The sequence below is a fragment of the Trichosurus vulpecula genome, chromosome 7 (assembly GCF_011100635.1).
Source record: "Trichosurus vulpecula isolate mTriVul1 chromosome 7, mTriVul1.pri, whole genome shotgun sequence".
Classification (NCBI taxonomy): Eukaryota; Metazoa; Chordata; class Mammalia; order Diprotodontia; family Phalangeridae; genus Trichosurus; species Trichosurus vulpecula.
This window is the reverse complement of record NC_050579.1, coordinates 195,654,865-195,672,538: the sequence shown is the minus strand read 5'-3', so window position 1 is coordinate 195,672,538 and position 17,674 is coordinate 195,654,865. Positions and strand designations below refer to the sequence as shown.

Sequence of the window (17,674 nt, the reverse complement as noted above, 5' to 3'; positions counted from 1 at the left end):
TTGTTCTGGAATGCACATGAAACACTTTCATGTTCAAACACATTTCACTATGACATTTCTCTTTCAAAAGCAAGCCTGAGATGGAAGCTGAATCATTCACTGCACTGTGCATGTCTTTAAAAGCTAGGAGTGGTTTTGTAACTCATCCTTCCCCCACTCTCTTCCCTTTCCACTTTGCCTTCCCCTCCCCCCTCCCCAGTCTGTGGACAGATAGGGAGAAGAGGACAGCTTTGGTCTGAGCAGCCAGGCCTTTGTGCTTACAGAACCTGAAAAGGGAGAACCAATAATTTCAGTTTAACTCATCAAGCATTTATTGATTGGCTTCTAAGTGCCAGCAACTTTAGGCATCAAGGTTACGAAAGCAAAAGTGGAGATAGGGCCAGTCTTGAAGGAGTTTAGGTTCTAACAGGATTGTAACATTCTTCTTTCCAAAAATATTCTGAGGGCCTGTTTGGCACAGTTTTCCAACAGTCAAGTGAGTGAATATTGTTGAATGAATGGCTGGTCAAGGGTCCTAAAACAAGGAAAGAAGCAAACTACACAATTTGGAAAGCTGGCAGTGGAGACCATGACCCTCTCATTTATGAGACAATGACTCAGGAAGGCTCTGGAGTCGGAGGCCCCAGGTATAACTTCACCTTTGACACTATCTGTGTGACCTTGGATAAGTCACCTTCCTAGATTTGTTGCTTCTACTGTTCTATGAGGGGAAGGGGAATGATTAGGACTGTTGCTATCTGGGAGTGTTGGGAACCCCGAAATTCAAAGGCAAAAGACATGGGTCCTGCCTTGAAAGAATTTTACTCAAGCCTTCTTTCAGTCAGAGACAAGGTTTATTGTTTCACCAATAGAAGCAGGCAGGGCTTGAAGAACCAGTGCCTTTGGTAAATGAAATTTGCCTCTTTTATAAGGGAAAAATATCTTGTGGGAAGATTTGAATGGGACTAGGTGTGGCCAAGAGGCTGGGGTGACTGAGGTAACAGAGAAGGGGCAAGGTGGGATTAAGAGTGGGAAGGCTGGGAAGTGGCCTGGGCAGTGCTGAATTGACAGACAGTGAAGGGCTGGGCTAAGTGAGAGATAACAGAGAAGTGGAGATTGGGGCAGGGTCAAAACCACAATGCTAGGACAGTTGAAAGGATTTACTGGGATGAGCCTCAGGCTAATGCCAGGGCGTTGTGGGAAAGTTCAGGGTAAGTTCAAAATGTGTGTATGGGGTTTCCAGGGCCCATACCCCATCAGGGCTAGATGACCTCTGAGGCCCCTTCAGTTCTGAATCTTATGAATTCACCACAGAGTAGGTAGCACAGCACATGCAGCTAGGGGGCCCTTAAAAAATTCTAACTGAATTAATTTGCTATTGCAGTGTATCATTATCTTCCCTAAAGACTTATTGCAGAGCTCATACGGTGGTAGAGGTGACCCTATGTTTTTGAAGGCTATGTCAAGAGAACACAAGTTACAATAATACCAAGCTAGATTTTGAGTATATCCCCATGAAGAGGACCACCTGTCTATCTTCTGAGAGCAGCTAGGCGGTGAAGTGGATAAAGTGCCAGGCCTGGAGTCAGGCTAGACCTAAGTTAAAATCCAGCCTCAGACACTTACTACCTGTGTGACTTTGGGCGAGTCACTTAACCCTATTTGCCTTCATTCCCTTATCTGCAAAATGAGCTGGAGAAGGAAATGGCAAACCACTCTAGTATTTTTGCAAAAAAACCCTAATAGGGGTCATGAAGAGTTGGATGTGACTGAAATGACTGAATAACAACATCTGTCTTCTGAAAAGAGGCTTCTCCGCTAGGCTGATCACAAGAAAGTTTATCACCAGATGTTGAATGCTTTTAATTATGACAATGAAACAGCCTAGCTAAGGCATGAAAGAAGTTTCAGTGTGCGTAGCAAGAGGGAATCCAAGACAAAAATGATATGACTTAGATTTGGAAGGGAACTTAGAAACCGTAAGGCCATAGCTCTAGAGCTGAAAGGGACCTCGCAAGACATATAAAGCCCTTTATATTACAGATAAGGAAGCTGAGACCCACAAAAGTGAAATTACCTATTCCAGTTAACACAGGCAGTATAACCAACATTTGAACCCAGATCTGATCTTATACAAACCACTTTTTGTTGAGTCATTTTTTAGTCCTGTCCAACTTTTTGTGACTTGTGTAAACAGGGTTAAGTGGCTTGCCCATGGTAGTAAATATCTGAGGCCGGATTTAAACTTAGGAAGATGAGTCTTTCTGACTCCAAACCTGGCGTTCTACACACTGGGGCACCTAGTTGCTGCATGGACCCCTTTGAAATATTAAGTGTTCTGGCCTGAGCCCTCTTCTCTTCTCCTCTATTCAACCTTACTTGGTGATCTCATCAGCTCCCATGGATTTAATTATCATCTCTATGCTAATGATTCTCAGATTTACCCATCCTGCCTTAACCTCTCTGCTGGACTCCAATAAATTAATCAGGGTTTTGTGATTTTTAAATAATCAATAGTTAAAATCTGGAAACCCTTGTGTTAGATGATCAGTATTATATTTTAGTTGTCCTTGAATTCATTAGGTATGCTGTACTCTAAAAGCAACTCAAGCAAAGAACAAGAACCAAAATTCTTTAATAATTAAAAAAAAATGTTTTTATACAGCCTAAAAGCAGTATGGCATAGTGGATACAGAGCCAGCATTGAAGCAAAGAAGATCTAGGTTCAACTCTAACCTCTGATTCATACTGGCTCTGTGACCCTGGGCCATTGAATCAGCCTTTCAGTACTCTAGGACACTTAAGATCATAAGTACAGAGTATGTGCTGACCCGCATTGGTAGAGGAGGTTTTATCATCAGGCAGTTCCCTATACTAGTGAAATCACAGGTCCAGACCCTGTCCCTGTCCTTGTAAGGCCTGATAATGCAACAGTCCAAATGAAGCCTAGCATGTATATCACTGTTCTTTCTAAAATACCAATGCATTCTTGTGGCCCATCTTTATATTGTCATCCCCTCTGTTCTCGTAGCCTGGTTTCTTGAAAGTCAAACAGTTTTGCTGTTATCTCTGGCTAAATGACCTGGTATCTGCTTTCCAGCAAGATAAGCTAGAAAAGAAACCAGACATAGTACTTACATGCTGCTCTCTAGTGTTTTCTTATTTAAAGGACTCTAGAAAGTTAACTTGACAAGAATTACGATTGGAGTAACTATGCACTTTAAATACTGATTGGTTTTTTATTTTGTGCATTTATTTCAACCAGTGATCCATTTCAGGTTATGTGATTCTTTTAATGCCATTTGATGATGTTATATGAAATTGGTCAGCAACAGCAACAATGGGGCTAGCAGCTGCTGTGGGGGTGTAAGACCAGCAACAAGACCAGCCACACCACACACGGCAGGAGGGCTGCTAGCACCGGATTCTTTGATCTGCTTTTCTGAGGAAAACAACGTTAAGGGGTTTACAATCTCACTTTAATTAAACATACATATATCATTTACCTAATTTAGGGGAATAAGTCAACACCCTGAACTTCAGAGAAAACACAAACAGAAATTATATAAACAGAGCAAATAACACAGATCAGTAGACAGGGCTTCTGTCTGTTCATAGCAATACATACATCGTTACCAGAGAGAGAGAGAAGCACCAACATCTCGGTTTTCAAAGCCGAGGGGTTCCTTAACAGCTCCCCAGAGTCTCGACTGGCCAAGTCACAGGAACACTCTTCCAGGGGGGTTATGTGGAATGTGGTCTCTGACTATTATTACCTATGACTTGGCTGAGTAACAACCTCCCTGGGCCTTAGTTTCCTTAAGTATAAAATACCTATTCCCTCTAGCTTCCAGTTTCTTCTTCTTCCTCCCCCCCCCCCATTCCTTGTATCTGTTTTGTATAGACTTCTATCTATGCATTCTATCAGTCAGTTAGCTAGCATATTTTAAGAACCTACTGTGTGCCAGGCCCTGTGCTAAAGCTCTTTGAGACAAGAACTGGTTTTTGTCCTTGTTTCCCTGGCACCTAGTACAGTGTCTGGCACATAATGAAATGCATATTGATTGATTAATGGAGGCAGTTGGACTAGTTGACCTCTGGGGTTCCTTCCCAGCTCTAGATCTATGGTGTGATCATATGATTTGAATTAAAGCCTTCCTTAGATTTGGAAGGGATCCTGAATATTCATTCTAGTAGAGGAGATAACTTTTAATTACCTATACCTTACTGTTTGGTAATTATTTTTCATGTTGAGTGTAAAGCCTCTCATTTGTCCAAGTTACTTTCCATCATTAGTCAGTGTTTTCTATGAACCAAGCCAAAAAAAAAAGGTATTGTATAGTGAAAAGAGCTACTCCCCTTTAATTAGGTAATAAGTTTATTGGTCAAAAATGAACAAACTGTTTTAATCTTTATTATCTGTGATAATTGTGTCTTCTTCCATATGGTTCAGCATGATCTTCAATTAGGAACAAAAGCAGAATTTCAGTATTTCTACTTGAGGTGAAACATATTTGGTGTCTGCCTAGTGACTCAGCTGGGAAACAGATCTTTGTTTTCTGAGGCAGGAAGACAATTAGGCCATGGAGAATCACTGGAGAAGTGGAGTTGGAGTCAGGAAAGACATTGGTTTGACAGCCTTTGACAGTTACCACTCATGGGAAAAATCACTTAACCTTCTGGACCACAGTTTCCTCATCTGAAAAATGGAAATACTAATAGCTCTAGTACCTGCCTCATCACAGGTTTATTATGAAGGTCAAATGAAGTAATGTATGTGAAACATTCTGTAAAATTTGAAGTACTTTATAAATAGCAGCTCTTATGTTGTTTTAGCCACAGGGAGAAAAGATCTCTCAAGGGTTAAGCTATCTCACCTTATGAGATAAATTTCTATTGCTTAAATTGTCAGTAAGGAAATTTAAAATTGCTAGGTTTATTTTTTCTATAGATAATTCCTTCTCCCACTGTCATGCATAGATTATTTTTCAACTGCTTCCTGTCTACCATGTTATTCTCCAGCATAGGATGGGGAAACCTACTTGTGTCTGTCTTTGATTTACCTGGTGAGAATCCCTTGATTGGCTACTGAGCTAAAAACTGTCTCCTTTTAAAAGAGGAAATAGTTCCATGATGGCTTTTTTCTTGGCAGCAGCCCTTGAGACAAGATGATATGGCTGGGGATAGGGGGAGGAAGGACACTTTGGGTGTCATGGTGATTCCTCTTGCATGGTAGTCAAATGCAATGCTATCACATCTCATAGAGTCAAAAGCCTTTCAAACTCCTAAGCCCATCTACCAAAGGAAGGAAACACAAAAGAGGCAAAAGGAACCAGGAATGCCACCTTGGGAGGGTCACCCCGTTAAAATCATCTGGCTGTTAGCTAGAGCCAGATCAACATGATTTCTCCTTTCAGTCCCTCAGTCTCCGGAAAAACTGTTCTTCCCTGCCTCCCACTGGCATCACATCTTAAGGGGAAGGGGACTAATTTCATTTCCACCAAACAACTTTGGCTGTATTATTAATGATATTCTAGGTACCTCCTGGATTATAAACACCTGACTTATGTCTTTTGTTTCCATTGTTATCAATCAATTGATCAACAAGCATTTATTAAGCAGTTACAGTGTGCCAGGCACTGTGCCACAAAGACAAAATAAAACAGTCCCTGCCCTCATAGAGCTAATCTAAGTGTATACACAGCCTGTATAAAATAAAGATGAGGTAATTTTTTTAGAGAGAAGGCAGTAGCCTCTGGGGAAATTAGGAAAGGCTGCCCGTAGAAGATCCTACTTGAGGCTAGGAATTTCAAGAGTCTGGGATAAGGAGTGAGGGAGTTCATTCCAGGCATAGATGTCAGCATGTGCAAAGGCATAGAAATGGAGTGTCCAGTATAAAGAATAGCAAGGTAAGTTTGGTTGGACCTTGGAGTTTGCTAAGGGAGGCAGTGTATGATGACACTAGAGGCTGTGAATTAGTTTAAATACCAAACAGAGAAGTGTATATTTTATCTTAGAGGCAACAGGGAGTTTGTTAAGTGGGGTGAGATACGGTCAAACTTGAGCTTTAGCAAAATCACTTTAGCCGTTACGAGGAAGATGGATTAGAGAAGGGACAGACCTGTAACTTCTGTGATGGCAGTGATTATGTCTTCTTTATCTTTATCAGCACTTAATAGAACATTCTAAATATTCTAAATAACGTATGTTCTAAGTGGCAGAGCCTCTCCAGGTAGCAACCAAAATGTATGGGACTGACAGTACTACCCCGTGGTTACTGGTATGTTGACCTGTCCCTGTTCCGACATCTCTTCCCTACACCCTCTTTTTATCTTCCCCAAAGGGATTGTGTGCACACCATGCTCCTGATTTCCTCTGCTCTTCTTAGTTACAGTTCAGTTAATTCTGCTTCCAGCAATCTCTTTTATATGTGTACGAACATATCCTCTTTAACCCTGTTCTTCTTCCTTGCCCTTTCTTTCAAATGCTTTCCACTAAACTCAGAAAATGCTCTCTTCTTCCTTTTCAGTGATAAGTCAAAAAGCAGTTCTAATCATGGCTGGCAGGTATAAGAGGCTAAAGAAAAGAGAAACCATAAGTTTTGAAGTGAAATTGGGACAACATAAAGAACAAATGCTGTCAGTCTCTAAAGCCCTCGAAAGTTCTCATAGTCCCCTTCAGAATCTCCATGAAAGTTTCCGTCTACCTTCTCAGTTTACGCTAATGAAAGCATTAAAAAATTGTTCCTCATTCAGTTTTATCCTTAGGTTTGGCTTAAACTTTCTGCAATGATATAATTATTATCTTTTAAACATTTTCCGTTGTAAATGTGATTTCCATTGTGAAATGGGAATTTAGGGATTTTCTTGGTATCCAGACTACTATATATAACATTGTTTCCATGTGACTGTGTGGTATGAGTTTCTGAAAACTGATTTACAAATGGACAGTTGTTAGTTGGGGACCTACTTTTCTTAGATGTACAGAGTAGTTTCCTTTTAGTGTTTATTGTTCTGGCGCTGTAGATTTCTGTAACCACCAGAAATTAGAATGATCAACTCAATAGATATTTATCAAGCACCCACATACTGTGACTGGCACATTGTAATAAATGCTTCTTTCCTTTTTATAAAAAAAAGTATAGTAAAAAAATGCCATTTTGCCTTAGAAAAGAGAGGTAGGATACAATGGCTCCCTATTTCCTACAGAATAAAGCCTCAGTTCCTTCATTTAATATTGTAGGTTTTCCACATTGTGGACTCAGTTTACCTTTGGCACTCATCTTCAATTTCTTTAGCCAGACTTAGCTAATTGTTCCTCAGATACGCCTTACCTGTTCTTCTACTAAGCCTTTATCCGTGTTATTCCTTCCACTTAGAGTGTCCTTCTTTCCCCATCCCCCACCCCACTTTTCTAGTTCTTTCCCCATCCCCCACCCCACTTTTCTAGTTCTTTCCCCATCCCCCACCCCACTTTTCTAGTTCTTTCCCCATCCCCCACCCCACTTTTCTAGTTCTTTCCCATCCTTTAAGATCTAGTTCAAATCCTTAGTCCTCAAAAGAAAGAAATCTGTCCCCACTTTTTGATCCAAAAGCCCTTTTGTAGTTTTAGAATTACAGCTCTACAGTCTACTTTGTATCGAAGTTATCTGTGTCCAGGACTTCAGGGACTCAATAAATATTTGTTAAATGAAAAAATGTTGCTGGGAATGATGCTTTAAAAAAACTGGTTTAATATAAGAGGTTTTTCTAAATGTCAGTATTCTCTGATGTGTCTCTGAGAAACTTCGTATGTACATAGATAATCAAATACAGTTATGACTAACTAAGCAAGTCAGTATTCGAAAATCAGAGTTTAGCCAGAAAGTCAATTAGGGGGTCCTTGTTTACTAGGAATCCTAGAATTCCTTTCTGGAATACATTCTCTTAGCACTTTAAAAAATAACCAGTTTACAGAACTGATTTATTCTCGAGTTTTGGGGAATGTATATTTTTGGTAAAGTTGTATATATTTGCACGTAACTTCAATGTGTATGTGTATATGTGTATGTACGTGTATGAATTTAGCTTACTTACTTTGATACTCTAGATCCATGGTCTCATTACTGTAGGTACTCTCTCTGAGACATACCATCTCACCCTTTGTGGTTCTTATTCATGACTTCCAAAAATCTCACCCATCTCAGACCTAAGAGGCCACCTAGTTCAACCCATTTTTTTTTTTTTTTGCTGGACATATCATTTAATTGGTTTGGAGCTCCCAAGGAAGCATTCCCTCCACCAGTGCAGATTCCACATATTAAAATCCTCAGGAGTTGCCTGGGACACTGAGAGGTAATTAAGTGACTTGTACAGGGTCATACAGTCAGTAGGTGTCAGATGTGGGAAATGAATCCATGTCTTCTTGACCCCAAGGTCAACTCTGTACTCATTCTACAGTATTCATACCCAACCAAAAATCCCTTGTACAGTGTGCCCAACAAGTGCTCATCCAAACACTACTTGAAGACCGCTAGTGAGGAAAACCTGCCTCACGATAACAATGACAGTCACCGTATTTTCTTGGTCAGCCCATTTCACTTTTTAAAGGTCCAATTAGTAAGTTTTTCTTTACATTAAGCTAAAGTTCACCCCTCTGACACTTCCATCCATTAATTCTAATTCTGCTTTTTGGAGCCAAATAGGACAATTATAATCCTTCTTCCACATGACAGTCTTTCAAATAAATGCTTAAAGACAATTTCATGCTCCCTTCTCCCATGTCTTCTCTTTTCCAGGCTAGTCATCCCTGATTCCTTTGATGGAACCTTATATGGTATGATCTTGAGGCCCTTGACCCCCTCAGCATCATATGGACATTTTCCTGCTTGTTGATATTCTTACCAAGCTATGGTCCTCTCATTGATGTTTCATCAGCCTCTCTGGAAATCTTCCTCTGGTTCTTATGTTATTTCAGCATATCAATATATGTAACTCATTGCATGGTTTATAATCATTAATAAATAATTAGTCAGTGTTCTCAACTAGGAAGTGCAAATGTACCCTCTGAGTGTGCTAAAGTAGTAGAACAAGAATCCTCAGTTTTAATCTTGAGAGTTTTTATAGGTAAGTAGCTTGGAATCCTTCAGGTTACCCCCAGCTGATGACAAAACATGGAGTGCTTCGTGTTTCCTCCTACCCATTTTCTTGGGAAGTAGCTATCTTGGCATAACCAGTCCCTAGCTGTGTAATTTTGGTCAAGTCACTTAAAGACATTTAATTACATGATCTCTAAATTCCCTTCCTGTCTTATAATCCTATAATTTTTTTATAATTTTCCTAGGGCAGTTCTGATATCACATTGAGAATTTAAGGACTTCCTCTCTTATATCAGGCCCCTTCAAAGAATTCAGTTTCTGAATGCAAAGTATAATGGGTGGTTCTTTTATGTTCAGGTGTCAGCATGCTTTAACAGCTCTGTTAAGCCACTCCATGCCTCTCTGCAAGACACAACTCCTCTTTTAGCCCATATTCAAACTAGGCAAATTCATTTCAAGGTGTATTCGTTTCAGCAGGCACTTAGAACAATGCCTACTAGCATGACTAATCTTTGTAGGATGTCATTTTAGTAAAATAAACTTTTTAAACTTTCTTCTCTAATCTTGCCTTTTTGATGATTTTATTTCATCCTAACTTTCTTCTGTTCTTCTTCTTATTTTTTTTAATTTCTTTTTTCTAATAAGTGAAAACAAACTTGATGACAGAAGCCTGTCAGGTAGTAGAATATGAAGTTTGACTAAGAAGGGAAAGGTCTCCTAACTTTTAAAGAGACATCTCACCTATTATCCTGAGTCCACTAGAAATACAAGGTTGTTCATTCTTCCAGCCTTACCTCTGCCTCAGTTTCCCTCTGGTCGTTTAACATGCAGTTCAGACATCATCTTCTGCATGAAACCTTTCCTGATTCCTATAATTGTTAGTGCCCTCCCTTCTGTAGTATCTTGTATTTTACTAAGTTTTACATTATTTAAGTGATAATGTTTTACCAGAAAATTCAGAGCCCAGGTGGGTTTTATACCAGGAATTCAGGGCTGGTTCAGTATTAGGAAAATTATAAGCATAAGTAACCATATCAACAACAAAAATCATATGATTATCTTAACGGATGCAGAAAAAGCTTTTGACAAAACACAACTCCCATAGAAACACTAGAAAGCATGGGAATCAATGGAGCTTTTCTTAAAACGATAAGTAATATCTATCTAAAACCAAGAGCAAGTGTCATCTGTAAAGGGGATAAACTAGAAACCTTCCCGGTAAGACCAAGGGTGAAGTAATAATGTCCATTATCGCCACTTTTATTCAGTATTGTACTAGAAATGCTAGCTGTAGCAATAACAGAAGAAAAAGAAATTGAAGAAATAAAAATAGGCAGTGAGGAAACAAAATGGTATCCTTAGAGAACCTTAGAGAATCAACTAAAACTAGTTGAAACAGTGAATAGTTTTAGCAAAGTTGCAGGATATACAATAAACCCACATAAATCATCAGTATTTCTATATATTGTCATCAAAACCTAGCAGGAAGAGATAGAAAGAGAAATTCCATTTAGACTAACTACAGACAATATAACAGCTGAGACAAAACCAGGAATGATATGAACATGCTTACAAAATACTTTTCTCACAAATAAAGACAGATCTAAACAACTGGAGAAATATTAATTGCTCATGGGCAGACAGAGCCAATATAATAAAGGTGACAATTCTACATAAATTTATTTACTTAGTGCCGTACCAATCAAACCAAAGATTATTTTATAGAGCTAAGGGAAAAAAATAATAAAGTTCAACTCTGAGATGGAAAAGATCAAGAGTATCAAGGTAATCAATAAACAAAATGTGAAGCAAGGCAGTTTAGCAGTACCAGATTTCAATCTATATTACAAGGTGGTAGTCATCAAAACAATCTGGTACTGGCTAAGAAATAGAGCTGTGAATCAATGGAAAAGATTAAGTATATAATACTTAGTAGTAAATGACCATAGTAATCTAGTGTTTGATAAATTCAGAGATTCAAGCTTTTGGGACTGGAACTCACTATTTGACAAAAATTTCTGGGGAAACTGGAAGGCAGTTTGACAGAGTCTTGACATAGACCAATACTGCACACCATACGCCAGTATAACAAAATGGGTACATGATTTAAACATAAAGGATGATTTCATAAACAAATTAGGGGAGCATGGAAAATTTTGCCTCAAATTTGTGAATAAGGGAAGTGTTTATGACCAAATGAAATAGAGATAATCAAAGGAATTATAATGGATAATTTTGACTGTGTGAAATTAAAAAGATTTTGCACAAACAAAACTAGTGTAGCCAAAATTAGAAGGAAAGCTGGAAACTAGGTTATAGCAGATTTCTATGATAAAGCCCTCATTTCTTAACTATTTAGGAAATTGAGTCAAATTTATAAAAATGAGAGCATTCCCAATCAAAGGATATGAATGGGAAGTTTTCGTGAGAAGAAATCACAGCTATCTGTAGTCATGTAAAAATGGTCCAAATCACTGTTGATTGGAGAAATGCAAATTAAAACAACTCTGATTGGCCAACATGACAGAAAAGGAAAATGAAAAATGCTGAAGGAGATGTGGAAAAGTAGGGACACTAATACAGTGTTGGTGGAGTTGTGAACTGGTCCAACCATTCTGGAGAATGATTTGGAACTATGTTCCAAGGACTATAAAACTGTGCATACCCTTTGACCCCTCAATACCACTACTAGGTCTGTATCCCAAAGAGGTAAAAGAAAAAAGAAAAGAACCTATGTGTGCAAAAATATTTATAGCAGTTTTTTTTGTGGTGGCTAAGAATTGTAAATTGAGGGGATGTTTGTCAGGTGGGGAATGGCTGAACAAGTTGTAGTGATGATTGTGATGGAATACTATTTTGCTATAAGAAATAACAAGCAGGATGGTTTCAGAAAAAAAAAAAAAACAAAAAAAACAACAAAAAAAACCTTGGAAGACCTGTATATAAATTGATGCAGATTGAAATGAGCAGAACCAACTCGTTATATACGGTAACAACAATTTTGTGATGAAGATCAGTTGTGAAAGATTTAGCTACTCCGTCCATGACTATTCTGAAGCCTTCATGATGAAAAATGCTATCTGCCTTCAGAGAGTTGATGAACTCTTGAATTCTGAGTTCAAGTTGAAATATAATTTTTAATTTTCTTTATTTTTCTTGCTTTTTCCAACATGGCTAATATATAAATATGTTTTGCATGATTTCATATGTATAATTGATACCATATTGCTTGCCTTCCCAAATAGGTGGGGAAGGAGCCAGGGAATGGGAGAACATTTTTTTAATGTAAAAATAAATAATAAAAAAAGAAAATTCAGTGCACTTTCATATGTACCTTAAAAGGATTCGCTATTTTCTCAGAACTTTCTTTGCCTTCCCTTTCCAGTTCTTTAGACCAAGTACTTAAAAATATTTTAGTAATGAGAAAATAATCATTCTATTTACAAAAATTGGGCTTAGATGTTCTTTACAGGAATGTTTCAGTTGCATAAAGCTATGTAGACCCGGATTAATATTGGTAGCATCACTGGTTTATAATACTTATTCTAATGCCATTTTCAGTACCATTGAACATGAAATAAATTACCTTCCACTAGACTCTCTTGTCTGTCTTTGTTTAAGTCACTGGTTTGGAAACCAATCACAACATTGAACTTTCTTTATGTATGGCATGTACCATTATTAGTAGCACGAGTATTTTAGTATCTGTTTGTAAATGTGTTCTATTATTCCTGATTGTCAAAGGCTCGTCTCCTTTTGAATTTATTGTAATCAATTATGTGAGTGTTTGCTCCAGAACACGAGATAGGAGGTCTTTTACAGTGTTGCTCAATACTTCAGTGTCAAGCACCAGTGCCATCATTTTGATTGTCCATATAGAAGAATCTCTTAATCAGTTTGAATTGCAGTGGTCCATAAATTATAGTCATGTGCAGTTGCCTGAGCCTAAGAGAAATTTAATGATTTGCTCATGGTCTAACAGTTAGTGTCAGAGGCAGGATTTTAACCTATATTTTCTGAATTCCAATTCTAGCACCCTATTATTCACTATGCTATGCCACTGCCACTTTTATACTAGTCAAGGCATCTCAAAAAAGCGTTGTGTGCCCTGAGCAATTATATTTAGCCACTGTTAGAAATTCATTGTTCCATTTTTCTTGGCACCTCTCAGGAGTTTTCAGATTGCCTATATCAGTGCAGAAGAACCCTAGAAATCCGACTGCTTGATTGAATTAATCATTCCATACTATAAACTAGATACAGACAAGCCATTAATCACTTTCAGAGCAACAAAATGCTTTGATCTTTGGATAAACACAAATCATGCTACACAGGAAATATTTTGTGATTGCCTGAGTCAGAAATGCCTCTGGGCTTGTATACAAAACAACAAGCCAGTTGAGGAGACAAGCCAGACAGGGAGTCTCTCTAAGCCAGCAGTAGTCCAGAGGTGGGGGAGCTCCAGTTAAGCCCCTAAGATAGTATCTATTGGAGAGAGGAGAAAGTTTCTATCTTCTTCCCCCAATCCTAGGCCATTGTATGGGTTTGGGAGATTCTGAGGTCCCATCAGAGAGGTCTCATCAGTGACCAGAGTTGGTAGCAGTGGCCATTGGAGTGATAGTGGCAGACAGATGTGGAATGACAGCCATCTGAGAACAGCAACAACTTCAGAAAGTGAGAAGCCTCATGGCACAAGAAAAGGTTCAGCTGTGAACTCAACAGAGACAAGCCCTTGGAGCCCAGTAAAGAGCCACACACAAGGGGAACTTCATGAGAATTCTATGAAGGGAGACTTACTTTTAACTTATCCTTTGGTCACACATCTTCTCTACGTTTATGCTCTACTACCGTTGTTCTACCAAGGTCTACCCGAGGATCTTGTATACATAGGGGGAGGGTGTACCTCCAGTTTTTAGGAATTTTTTTTATCTTCTTGCCAAACTTTCTTCAGTAAATATTCTTTTCTAAAAGCTAATTGATGCTACGAGCTGCTAATAAATAGGGAACACTGGTAGGAACTTGTGAACAACAGTACTAGAAACCCAGCCTCTCAGGGTTACCCTTAGAACATTGATTAGCAGTAGTTATCTGATCCTCTGGGTGCCCTAAACTACACCTATGGGTACAAACTGGAGGAAGTGAGCCTGGTGGGGTTATTATGTAAAGTTAAAGTCTTGTTCTTTACATATCACTTAATGTAGACAGTAAATATTGTCTTCGTACAAAATGTTTTAATATATACTTTGAAATTTTAATAGTGGACACACATCTTTAAGACCCTGTTAATAGATAGGTGGTTTTGGCAAAAGAGTACAGATGACACCTAGTGACTAAAAAAGGTAATAGAAGACTAGAGGAATGAAAAGGGTTAATAATTTAATGAGACTTTGAGTGAGAGATTACATCCTCTCTTCTTTTAGAAGTAGAGTACATTTTTTTTCCTGCTGTGATTAATGAAAGAAAATATCTGTAAGAGTAACAAGTAGTTGCTATGCTGTTTGGGAAAAAAAAAAACCCTAATGATAAAAAAGGTTCTCACCAAACACCTCCTCCCTCCCCCTCCTCCCCCCCCCCCCCCCCCCCCCCCGCCACCCCCAACAGAGCATTGGAAGCATAGTGTGGTGAAAAGAGCTTTGGACTGAAGTCAGCAGACCTGGATTTGGTCCTATATCCCCTGTTTCTATAAAATCTGTGGGTCCTTTAAAAAATCACTTGACTTCTGAGTTCTATTTCTTCGTAGTAAGCAGTGCCCTCTTTACCTTAAAGGGTTGTAAGAACTGAGTGTAAAAGTACTTTGTGAGTTGTTATGTGTTACACTGGTGTTTTGTAAATTTATCTGGATCATATTACCATTTTGCAATTAATCAGTGAATAAGCATTTATTAAAGCACCTACTATGAGGCAGGTACTTTGTTGGGCACCAGGAATACAAAGATAAAACTACCTTCTGTTCTGATAAGAAAACAACATGTACATACATAAGTCAGTACAAAAAATATAATTAGTTTGAGGGGGGCATTAATAGCTGGGGAGAGGTCAGAAAAGATCTCATGTAAAAAATGGTACTTAAAAAGAGCTTTTATAGAAATTAGGGCTCCTAAGAAGTAAAGTTGAGGGGAGAAGGCATTACAGGTACAGGGGCAGGGAGGACAGCTTATTCAAAATCATGAAGGTGGGAAATAGAATGCCATAAGGGAGGGACAACAAGTGAACCACTTTAGCTGGAATGTTGCATCCCTAAAGGGGAATAATACATAATATTCCTAGAGAAGTGGCCTGGAGCCAGATCGTGAAGCTCTTTAAGAGCAATACATAGGAGTTTGCATCTTATCTTAGATGTAATAAGGAGCCACTCGAATTTCTTTGTGCTCAGGAATGACATCATTCTTCAGATCTAAGCTTTAGGACTCTCTTTGGCATTTTTGTGGAAGGGGAACTGGAGCAGGGAGTCTTGAGGCAGGGAAACCAATCAGAGGCTATTATAAAAGGCAAGAGATGATAAGCATCTGAACCTGGGTAGTGACTGAGTAGAGAGAGGGGGATAAATTAGAAATATTGTGAAGGTAGAATCAATGTTTGGATATTGTGGGAAAAGGAAAGGAAAGGGGACAGAGCGTGAAAAGGAGAGGATGATTCCAAGGTTGCTTCACAACTGTTTGGCAGCGACAAGGATGGTGTTGTCTTTGACGGAGATACTGAAGTTGAGACTTTTCATAATAACAAATAACCATATATCCCTCTATGTGAGGCTGGATTTGGACCTGAATGTCATTTGCAGATAAAAAATGAATGTATATTTCTTTCAAGGAACCTTAAAATATATCTCAGAAAACCTTGGAATTTAGTGGGAGCCAGTTGAAAAATAGCTATTCTAGGTCTTCAGACATTCCTTGGGTATACATTGCATATTACCTGCCTGACTCACTAATTCTCTGCACAGCTTACCCCAAGAAGTTAAGTTTGGTTCATTTTAAATGAAATTCAAAAGGTCTCCCCCAAACAAAAAAAGAAATCCTTTTCTTGTTTCAAATTTCCTCTCATTTGCTGCTCTTTTTTCTCTAGATAAAGAAGAAACAGCAAGATGTAGTTCGTTTTCTGGAAGCCAACAAGATAGAATTTGAGGAGGTAGACATCACAATGTCAGAGGAGCAAAGACAGTGGATGTACAAGAACATTCCTCCAGAAAAAAAACCAGCTCAGGGCAATCCAACTCCACCACAGATATTCAATGGAGATCGATACTGTGGTGTAAGTAACCAGATTGGTATATTATAAAACCTGGGTGCATAATGTATATTGATTTCTCTATGTACATATTATATATTTATATTCCTATATTGTGTGATATATAGCATACACAAAATATTTTACATAATATATGTGGATATTATGTCTATGTATATATGATTTGAACAGGACGTGTTATTTCATTGGCCAGCATTCTATCCGCCATACTGACTTGCCTCTTCTCCGTGTGCGTGCAGATGGATGGAAGGATGGATAAATGGATAGAGATAGATAGATAGACAGACAGACACACAGACAGCCTTACAGACAGACAGATATAGATAGAAAGACATCTTGATAGATATAGATAGGTAGGTAGGTAGCTAGCTAGATGGATAGATGGATGAATGAGATGGGTGGATGAGAAAGAGCAGGCTTTAGAGTTGAGAAGACCTGGGTTCAAGCCTCATCTCTGCCACATCAGGTGTGTGATCCTAGGCAAGTCACTTAACGTCTCTGTCACTTAGCTCTCTAAGTTTCTATGTGGCATAGCATGAGTTCCCCATATCAAATGAAATCAAGCTCTGATAAAAAAAATTAAATAGTCACAGTGATTCTCAACTTTTCTGCTTAGACTTATTCTCACTGGTACTCAGCTAGTCTCATACCTCAAACAGAAATAGGGCTGAGCTGAGAAGGGTCTGTATACAGATATAATAGAGTGTGTGTGTTTGTGTCTATCTGTGATTTTGGTTGTGTTTTATATTTAAATATAAATGACTTTTGAATTAACTCTGCCTCTCTACCTTTACATTAGTGTGAATAATCAAGAATTTACTCTAAACCAAGCTCCTCTTCAGACATCTTTATGAGCGTTTGAAATATATTGGATCCATATAATTACATATAACAGAAGACCCCGTACCCATTCTCTGATTAGTCACTTTGGTCTTTCCAGACATAGTATTAGTTTTGCCCTAAAGCTTTAAGAAGAAACGAACTAGAGGAAATGGGAAGATGCTTAGTGCTCAAAAACACATATAGGACCTTTGAGTTACGATGTCCAAGTTAAAACAGGCAATTTGATTCTCATTAGGATGAAGAAATAGGATAACGGAGTTTATCAAATGAAATAAGTTATATGAAACGCTACTCAAGTATTTAAGGTGGTATGTAAATGTGTGTGTTCATTATTATTTATGATAATTTTGAATAAAAGGCAAGGGGCAGTTAGAGCAATGGAGCACAAAGCTCTAAGATGGACTGGTGTTTTTTTTGGTAGCTGGACTACTGGTCCAGTCATCTGCTGTTTTATGTAACGAAGGATGACTTTCATTGCAGAAGCTGTACCCTCTATGATAATGAATGGAATTCAAAGACCTTTGCAGAGGT

At 38.4% G+C, this 17,674-nt stretch overlaps 1 protein-coding gene across 1 annotated transcript in view; it reads left to right on the top strand.

The window, feature by feature from the left end:
- The window catches only part of SH3BGRL2 (SH3 domain binding glutamate rich protein like 2), a 93,419-nt gene that overhangs the window by 45,329 nt on the left and 30,416 nt on the right, over positions 1-17,674 (top strand). Inside the window, exon 2 of the mRNA XM_036768819.1 lies at positions 16,118-16,303. Coding sequence (XP_036624714.1) covers positions 16,118-16,303 — 186 coding nt within the window. The remainder of the gene's footprint in view (positions 1-16,117; positions 16,304-17,674) is intronic.